This window comes from Sorghum bicolor, chromosome 3, assembly GCF_000003195.3.
Source record: "Sorghum bicolor cultivar BTx623 chromosome 3, Sorghum_bicolor_NCBIv3, whole genome shotgun sequence".
Taxonomy (NCBI): Eukaryota; Viridiplantae; Streptophyta; class Magnoliopsida; order Poales; family Poaceae; genus Sorghum; species Sorghum bicolor.
The window spans coordinates 58,123,165-58,133,650 of NC_012872.2; the positions used below are offsets into that span (position 1 = coordinate 58,123,165).

At 40.0% G+C, this 10,486-nt stretch overlaps 1 protein-coding gene across 1 annotated transcript; it reads left to right on the top strand.

Annotated features, from left to right (window-relative positions):
- LOC8054967 (probable plastid-lipid-associated protein 14, chloroplastic) lies at positions 1-7,800 on the top strand. The gene is made up of 13 exons (XM_002456026.2): positions 1-401; positions 522-565; positions 640-718; positions 805-927; positions 1,254-1,436; positions 1,518-1,604; positions 4,971-5,077; positions 5,198-5,285; positions 5,736-5,816; positions 5,897-5,973; positions 6,206-6,341; positions 6,534-6,596; positions 6,993-7,800. The coding sequence occupies exons 1-13, from the start codon at positions 150-152 to the stop codon at positions 7,614-7,616; spliced, it is 1,944 nt and encodes a 647-aa protein (XP_002456071.1). The 5' UTR covers positions 1-149; the 3' UTR covers positions 7,617-7,800.

Genomic DNA, 10,486 nt, shown 5'->3' on the forward strand with positions numbered 1-10,486 from the left:
CTACCGCTCCGCCGCTTCCCCGCACGCAACAGCCTCACGCCTCTGCCTCTTCTTAAAGTCAGTCCCCGAGCCTTCTTCTCCCTCCACTTCGCCGCGACGATCTCCTCCACTAGACCAACAGCAACGGTACTAACCAGTGCCAGCCCCGCATGCCTCTCGCGGCGGCTGCCGCGGCCGTTGCCGCCTGTCCTTCCCCGATCGGCCTCACCCGCCCTTTGTGCCGTATCGAGGCGCATCCGCGGCGCCGGCGGAGGTTCCGGTCGGAGGCAAGCTCATCGGCGTCCGCTCCCGCGCCGGCCGCGGTGGATGAGGGAGGCGGAGCGGGGCCGTGCCCCGTGGTCAGGTTCGACATGGCTGATTTCACCGTCGCCGACCGCGTCAACGTCGGGCTCCATGGACGGGTAGGTGCTCATCGGGTCTTTTGATTTGCTCTCCAGCTCGTTAATTTTGTAGCGCTTCTCCTCCCGTTTTGCTAATGGTTAGTGATTTGTTTTTGTTTTTTTTTTTGGTTCGGGATGCAGTCGGATGAGATGATCTTCGAGGCCACGGTGTGCGATCCGAGCAGGTCAGTGCGTAGGACACTCTAAACAGTACGAATTCGTTGCATTCGTGGCGATTGTTTCTGATTTTGGCGTTCAGCGAGCTGTATGGGTCAACGGTGGTGCTGCGGCAGCTGAAGAGTTTGCAGGCGAAGCGCAGGGGGCGTCGCGCTCTCGAGGTGGGCAGTGGGCTTCATCTACTGTAAACTACAGTATTGGGTTAGTTCGTTGGCTGAGCTTGTATGTTTGTGTGGTTTTATTTTAGGTGCTGAAGAAGCTGGCTCGTCGCCAAATGATGTACCACTCCTACGCACTTCAGGTCCATGGTTACATTGCTCCGTGCAATGCCGTGGAGGAGGAAGATGTCCCGTTAGTATTGGTTCATGGGGTTAGTGCTTTTCTTTTACTTCCTCAAGCTGATCTGGCTTATCTTAAATGCGGCAGTGTCATTTTCAGGTTTCAATTTGGGATCTAATTGCAGTTTGGAGTCATTTTCATGCCAGCTCATGGGTTTTAGGTGTATGTAGGTGTAATTGACACATTAATTTTGTATATTCTCCCAACAGAATATTGGAACTTTTCAGAGCTATTTTCGTGTATACCTTAACTTTCAAAAAGTGTTAGATTTTGCTTCCCTACGGGTGGAGCAATGCACTGACTGAGGCACTGGTTTGTTATCCATCGACCATCATTTTGTTTATTTATTTTGTGCAGTATCATGGGAGTCATTCCCTGCGTCACTGGTTGCAACTCTCAGATTGGCTCCCAACCTTAGAAGCAACATTAGCATTGGACGAAGAACAAGTCAGGAGGGTAGGAGATGACTCTGTTGGAGGACCAGCTGTAACCCGGCAGCTGCGTCTAATCAGGATATTGATGAGAGACCTTTTGATTGGTGTAAGATGCAAACACTATATTGCTTGAAGTGCACTCAGTACCTGTTGATCTGGAATTGAATAAGCACCTTATCTGATGCAGGTAAATTATCTACATAGCCATGGGCTGGCACATACTGAGCTTAGATTAGAGAACGTTCACGTGAGCCCAATAGACAAGCATGTTAAAGTAAGCAGCCTTTCTTTTTTGCTTATGTTTATGTAAAATTGTTGTCTTCTGTCCTTACAATCATGCATCAGTAGTTTACCATGGACATTCAACAATATTTTTGTGCAATGTAGCCACACAAGTACACAACTGAAAATTACATTGCTTATTACACATGATTTTGCATCAAAAGTATTTCACTGATGGGTGAAAGACTGCTCCTCCCCGCCACACACACACACACCACCACCCTAGTTTTGCACTAAGAAGTTCTCAGTTAACCAACCGAGAAAAGGCCTCGAATCCCGGCTTCACCCCTATAGGGCCGCACCATTACCTGAGCTTGTGAGTGATTACCACTGCCACTATGTTATGGTGATGGATATTTGGGAGATAACTAGGCCTTATGCTTTGCCAAGAGCTTGAGAGATTGAGGGGGTATTTTGGGATAACTAGGCCTTATGCTTTGCCAAGAGCTTGAGAGATTGAGGGAGACTAGAATTGTTTCTTCATAATTCATTGCTTGATTATATAAATAGAGTCTACAGATATTTATGTCTCTTCTACTTCACCTATTTTGCTAAATAACCTATCTGGGACTAATATAAATTGCAAATACAAAGATAATTAAACTTATAAAGATAACTGAGCCGAACTATCAGCCTGTCGGCCCTGGCAGCCTATTGGCTGCCCAATCAGTGGCGGACCCAGGAATTAGGAGCAGGGTATGCCATGGTAAAATTTTTTTGATGAACGACACAAAATGTTTAGATCTACTTAGATAAAAGATACATGTAGTTCAAATGCATTGCATATCTATAATTTTTTTTTTGCAATTGAAAATGACATTTAATAGAACCAACAAAGGGAAAAGGAAAGGGATTTGAGTTTTATTACCTCTGAGTCCAAGCAAAGGGGAGGTCATGGCCGACTGGCCGCGCGGCGGCGCGGGGACGCCCGATGACGGGGAGTGGAGCCGCCGAAGCGGCAACACGAGCGTCCGCACAGGCCGCAGCGCCTGCCTGCGGGTCAGTGGCGAATCGCGAGGGGCGGCGCGCGGTGAAAGCGGCGGCGAGCGGTCGAGAGTCGCGGAAACGCCTGCCTGCGCGTGAGTGCGCGGCTGCCCTACCCCTACGAACTAGGCCTGATGGTTTTGGGATTTTGGAGGAGTGGGGAAGTGAGTGGGAAGGTTAGATGAGTCATGGACCGTCTGGATTCGCGTGGCTTATGGGGCTGCTTTTGAGTTAGAGGTGAATTGCTGAATAAAATGACCTAGAAACATAGAGAAACGTAGTTTTAACACTTATGTATATTATACATGTATATATCTCAAATACCTATTAATTTTTTTTCAAAAAATGTAGGGTATGCCTGGGAATACCCGGGCACAACTGTAGGTCCGTCCATGCTGCCCATGACACACTACCCCTGTAGGGTTGCACCATTACCACAGGTGGCCAGTGGCCAGTGGCCTTGCCACTATTTTGTAGGGGTTGCCACTTGCCAGAGCCTTTTTTTGGCCGCAAATCCTGGCTAGCAGCTCCCTTACCTAGGGAGCTAACAGTTACACTATGGAAGCATTGGCATGGTTTTGCATCGCATTTGGTCAGTATAGTGTCCTCGTATGTTCAAATGGCACTGTACCTGGTTGCAGTTTAACTATTGCATTGACTATATTTAAGTATTCACCTAGCAATTTTAATCCTGCTAAGTTTTGTTATTCTATTCACTGTTTTAAGCTGAACAATTCATATAGACACAACCTGTTAAATGACAAATCAATAGTTGACTCTAACCTATTGTATATCAATATAAAGACAGTTTATGTTCAACTTTTTAAATTGAGTAATTAGGGGCGTCTCCAATGGTCTGACTTAGAGCTAGTTGAATTATTTTTTTACTCGCTGAATATTGCAAAAAGCAAATGCCTGCTGCTATCTCCCCTCTCCATGTTTGCCAGCTTGGAACCGATGCTAGCTTATATTGTTGGAGACGCCCAAGTGCCATGATACCATAGGCTCTCAAATTTTAACCGTTGTTAATTATGACAGCTACAACTTGGCTGTCATGTAGACACATTTCCCTTTGCTCTTTCTGCAGCTCTAACTCTTGATAAATGCACAACTAGATTCCAACAAGATTTAAGAACATGGTCTCTCTTCTAGCTATAAAGTTGCTGCTCAAACATCAATGCTATTATTTAAAAAAAAATATCAATGCTATTTGGGAAAGTTCAACTTCTAACTAAAAATGCTAAGCTATGCTACCAGAGTTGAAATGTCATGCAAGTATCTTTTTTTACCTGAAAATACAGCAGGGAAGACCCCCCACTGTAAGAGATTTTTATTAATTTTCAAAAAGAGGAAAAACTGTACAAATTAAAGAGGGCTAAAAGAACTAAGCCACACAACCAGCAAGAGGGCTGGAGAAACTGCACTCCAGAGAAGAGAAGGAACTAGGAGAGGGGGGGTCTAAACAGAGGAGAAAAGCATGTCGTTTTTCTTCACAAAGTCATGCAAGTACCTTTGCATATCAACAATCTTACATTCTGACCACTACAATATTTTTCAGTGCTTTGCAAACATGTTGTTTCGCTAGATTTGTTTTCAATTCTTAATGAGTTAATAATCCTATTTTTGAGGGAAAAAGCTTTCTCAGATTTGTACTATGGTAAAGGATCCAAACACCACGAACTTGATTTGGTTTATGAAAAGTTCTTAAATTTGTGTAGACTATTCTGCTAGCAAAATTGCAAAAAGTGTTTGGACAATGCTATTTTCTCTTGATGGAAATATTATGTGCAGTATTGAAGGAAACAGACACCTAGATTCTATAGTTTCTTGAATGAATTATGTGAGCCAGACCAACAAGAATACCAATTAGCCATTTCTCTTCTTTGTCTAATTGAATATGACATTTGAACCGCATATACCTTGAAGCAAACTTATTATTATTTTTTGATAAAATTAAGCAAACTTGTTATGGTCCTTAGCATTCTTGGGTCATAGCTCATAGCTATTAATCCTATATCTTAAGGAAACTACTCCCTAAAAAGAACTACTTTATTTGGTGCCAACTTGCCATGAGCCCCACTTGGCCCAGTTATGCCCTTGATCCACTCCCATGAAAATATTGATGTACAGAAATGCACCTATACGACTTGCATATACACATTCATGAAATTAATCTATGAAATATTTAAACTGAACCAAACCATATAATTAATGTTCAAGGATCAAGTCCATGCCCAATAAGCTCCACATAATTACATATGTCTAACTGTCTAAGTTATATTGTCCCAATGTTCTATGGATATTCTTTCATCCAAACTAACTTAACTAGCCCCTTTGATGGCTTATTTATTTATTTATTTATTTATTTATTTAGGTCGGTATTCTTGGAAATGCTGCTGATTTTCATGACAATGATCCTAGCAGTAGTACAACAGCAATTAACAATGACAGGCGGAAAATGATGATAGCCTTTGATATGAGGTAAGGTTTAGATAAAACAAAGAAGCTTTTGTACACGTCCATTTTAATGCTTTTAGAATAGTATAGTTAGCATGGAGTATTCTTCAACTTAATCTAACCTTTTTATTTTTTTGTCTCTAGATGTGTTGGCTTCATCATGGCAAAGATGGTTTTGAGAGAGCTAATGGATTCTTCAACTTTCTTTAAATTCAAATCATTCCTGACAAAGGTTTGTCTTGTGTCTTTCCCTCGAGTTACATCCTGTTGCCAGTTTGCAATTCAAGCCTTTACCTCACTAAGGCGTGGTAGCCATATTATGCTTATAGTGGCACAGTATATCACCTTGCATTTAAGCACCATTGCTATGAGCTTTGATGGCAGTGCAGAATTATCGAAGTGCCATCTTGAGTCAATGAATGCCTGCCTAATGAAAACATATGCTCCAGAACTCAGTCATGTTTTATTACAAAATATTAGATGTTCTTGCGGCCTTCAATATTAGGCTTAAAGTTGTTTTGTTTAGCTGAAATACATGTTTTCTTTACTGAAAAAAACCTGCCTGGTTTCAGTATTTAATGTCACATATTGATGCAGACAACTTCAATTTTGAAAATTTTGGTAAATCTTATCATAGAACTGACAAAACTATTATTTTCTTTCTTGGTTTCTTCTATTTCAGGGAAATGACCCATCCTGTTTGCGTGAGTTCCTATTACCAACTCTCTGCCAAAATTCTACATCTGGGAATATTGGTTTACAGGCAAGTATTTATATTTCCAGTAATTTATTGGTATATCATTTCTTCAAGTAATCTGATTGTCTTTTATTACTGTTACTTAGATGCTAGATAGGCAGTGGGGTGCTGGTTGGAATCTTTTAGCCTTATTGCTGGCAACAAAACCGGAGGAAAGGATAAGGTAAGACAATCAACATTGCTGGTAAATTTGCAAGCTAAACACTGCAGATTGTGTACATTCTGCATTGTAAAAGGATAAGGATTCTTTCCAGCATTATAAATTCGCAAGCTAAGCAGATCCCCTTGTTAAAAAAACCCTGCAGATTCTGCAAACAAAACCAGAGAAGAAGGATAAGGATTCTTTCCAGTGTTATAAAGTTGTAAATTCTTACTGTCCTGCATCAATTCTGCAGTTGTGTTGATGCATTGCGGCACCCATTCCTTTGTGGGCCAAAATGGCGTATAAATCCATCAGCAAATCTCATACGTTGGAGCTTGGGATCAACTGCTGTCCGCATGGCTGAAGATTATATCTATGGACATCATCAGGTACTAATTTTCTGCACATGGGTGGATCATGTCTCAACCTGCATCTTTGTTCCGAGTCTTGCCAATAGGCTTGATCTCGCACATAATTGGAAATTGCCGTATAAAGGATATACATGTTATCCATCCCATCTCATATCATCTGACAATTATTGTTTTAAATAAACTTATAGACTCCCTTTCTCATATTTACAGCGTAGACGCTTAGCATATTTTGTTGAATTGATGGAGGTTCTAAACCCTAACTTAAGAACACAGGTAACTTCTTACTGCTTCAAGTTCTGACAATAATGAACTATTTCATGAACATTTTTAGTTATGTTGTTAGCATGCTTCCCAATTTGGATCAGCCATTATATTTTCTTGCTTACAATAGTTATGCCATAAATTCTTTGGCGCTTTTGTGCTTTTAACCTTTCCAATGTTCCTTTTCCTTTCTCCTTTTTCTTTTCCTTTTAGCTTCTCTCTTTGGGTTGTGTGTTCAGTGTTCGGCTATGCTGGGTTTGTTGTATTTGTTCTTCTCCTCTTAATATAATGCCGGGCAGCTGTTCTGGTTACAATTTACTCTTACTTTCAGTTTATTAATCTTTTTTCCATTTATTATAGTATTCTCTGATCGACATTATTGTTTTTTTTGTGCTTTTATTCATTTAGAATTGGATTCACCTCCTACCTGGTCGTTGGCGTCTCTTGTACTGCACTGGAAGACACATTGGCCTAACACTTCGCCAGCCTTCCCCTAGAGTCCTCATCAGTGATGTGTACCTTACAGTTAGTTCAGAGTCAGTCGATCCAGTCTTCTCTCTGACCTCTGATACTGGTTTCAGAATTATGCCAGAATCTAATTGGCCTCACGACAAATCTGGCACTGAAGGACTTCTGTTTGTCACCACATCAGCAAGGATAGCTGCTGGGAGGATTTATATTAAGGAACAGGACAGTGAAGAGAGTAGGGTCACATCTTCTAGATCTTCTAGGAGATATCTTCATGGTAAATGGGGAAAAGTTTCACAAATGAAGGAGCTGCCATCTAGTCTCCCAACTGTAAGCATTGCTGCTATGGATGAAATCGACGTATCGATGAGCTGCGACTCGAGTTTGAATGTCAATTCTGCACAAAACGTACTGCAAGAGATCCGTACACAGACCCCACCGGAAATGTTCGATTTGACAAAGATTGTTTGTGGGACATACATTGATGCGAGACTGATGATTCTTCGTGGTGTTAACGGGTCGGCTCTGCTCTTCACTAGAGCAAATCCAACGAGTGACCCCTGAGGAGACTCCGTTCCCCATGTAACGCGTATTCTTCCTCTGTACATGTGTATTTCTAGCAGTACATTCATCTGTAACAAGTGTAGGTAACGAGGTGTGTATGCCATAGGTTAGAACGTTACATATTCCTTTTTAAAATGATTTGTTGCTTCAAGTAGGAAGCCTTGGCAGGGCTTGAGCTGATAAATGATTGTTACTCCCCCCCCCCCCCCCCCCCACACACACACACAAAATAAAACTTCTCATTTCTTGAGGTTATTTTAAGTTTAATAAAAATTTTAAAAATACTAATATTTATGATACCAAATTAGTATTACTAGATTAATAGTAAAATATTATCATAATGAATTTAATTAGAGATAAATATTAATGTATTTTTCTACAAACTGTCAACATTAGGCCCTATTTGATCGAAAAAGATATTAGTTACATAGTAGCTACTGATAATTAGTTCCTCGGATCCAAACAGGTGTAGCTAATAGTTTAGCTACGAGGGTGTTTAGTTTTCCAAAGAATCCAAAATGCCAATTACTTTGGAGTGATAAAATGTAAAGCCTCTTGAGGCTCATTTTGGGTTGTTTGGCCTCTTGAGTCATTTTGGGTTGTTTGGCCTCTTGAGGCCAAAATGATACCTTTTTTGCTAAAATTTTTGCATGGTGTTCAGGCCTTGTTTAGTTCCCAGAAAATTTTGCAAATTTTTTCACATTCCCCGTCACATCGAATCTTTAGACGCATGCATGGAGTATTAAATATAGATAAAAATAAAAACTAATTACACAGTTTGGTCGAAATTGACGAAACGAATCTTTTGAGCCTAGTTAGTCCATGATTGGACAATGTTTGTCAAATACAAACGAAAGTGCTACAGTGTCGATTTTGCAAAGTTTTTCGGAACTAAACAAGGCCTTAGTTCCATTTTGCAAAATGATGGACCAAAACCCAAATTTTTTTGGAAAAAATAGGAACTAAACACCCCCCCTAATTATTAGTTAGTTGAATCAAAGTAGTTAATAGCAGCTAATAATAGTTGTGACTAACTATCAGCAGCTAATATGTTGTTGGACATTGCCAACTCAGAAATTAGGTAGTACCATTATAAAATTGGAGTTTTTTTTGTTGTAGCACACCATAGTTATTATTTTATTAATATTCTCGTATTTGCAGAAAGAGATGGTGGGAGAAATGTCTTTTTTGCCCTCATCTTCAACCTCTAGTTATTTATTATGAAAATATTGACAATATTTGTATCTTTAAATCAGTTTATAATAAAAATAGATTTAACGATCTAGTGATACTACTTGTGTATTATAAATATTAATATTTTCTTTTATATATTTAGTTAAAGTTAAAAACATTTGACTACTCGAGAAGCGAGAATGCCACTTATTTTAAGGAGAAGCGAGAATGACACTTATTTTGAGGTAGAGAGAGTAGTCGATAATCCAATGTAACAATTAGATAGGTTTGTTTAGATCTGTGCAACTATGTTTTGACGAATAATAATTACTTCCTCTGTCCAAAAAAGTGACGTTTCATGTTTGACCGTTCATTTTATTCATTTTCTTTTGTAAATTATAAAATAAATAAATTATTAGTAGAGTATCTCTAATGATAAAATAAGTTTTAGCAAAATATATAATATTTATGAAAAAAATGAATAAGACAAAGACAAATTATTAAGAAGACGTCTAAAATTTTAAAACGACACTCTTTTTGAGACGAAGGGAGCATTAGCTATGAGGATCAAACATCTTCTAAGGCAGTTTAATCCGAGTTTATTTGTATTTAATTATTGTGACACGACAACAAATTTAATGACTTAGTAGATTAATTATAAAAAGAGAGACAGAGAGTAGAGTTTCTTTAGATAAAACCCGTCGGCACAATTACCAACATAAAAGTGTTGTATTTGATCATGTTGAGTAACCATTTTTTATCAACTCTGACTATTCATAAGATTTAGATTGTGAACTTCTGAAGGCGAATAGATTCAGCTTCAAACAGTGTTGCAGAATATCATAATTTTGCTACGTTTTGCGTAAACTATATTTGTCTACATAGAGGCACTATATAATACTCATTGTTGTTTTTTTTAAAGAAATACTCATTGTAAATTAGCTATCCACACCGAATCATTTCCTTCTTTCAGATTATTCAATTATTAAGGTCTTCAAGTAGAAACATTACAATAAGAACATGTTCAAAGTTTCAAACAAATAAAATAAAAGACTAACGTGATTACGTGAAGCTAAGAGATAGCACATTGATTTACGATACATCTCTCATAATTCGATTTTGCGAAGTCGCCTGCTGCGATCTTTCTTCTTCACATTTATCATATTAAGTTAGTGCAAGTTTATAGAGTATCATGATGAACAACTTACGTCGTAAAGATGCACCCGTAGTTCTTCGAGAGGTTGACACCAGGGACAAACCACAAACACGACGAAACTTCTACAACTTTCGCTTTCAGGCACTAGTATTATGGCATAAAATTCTCTCGGTTTCTTGCTCCAACAAAAGAGCTCACGACACCAAAATTTCCCGACCGCACAACTGCACACAAGTAGTAGCGTTTCCGTGTGGATTCACGTGTCACGCAGCGAGTGAACCCCTAGAGCTTGACGAGAAAGAAACCCACAGTTCCCCGCTTTGGTCACCCAACCTCACCCACCCGAAACCCGAATACCCCGAACGAAGCTCGCACGAGCTTTGGCGGCTTGGCCACCCAACATCACCCACCCGGAGTCCCGGATACCCACGCCCCATGTCAGATGGGCCCGCGCCCGCGCCCGCCGTCCTCCGTCTCTTTCCCTGGTCCCGGCGGCTTTTCCTTTTTAACACACCCCTGGTCCCGGTCTGCTAGCGTCCAG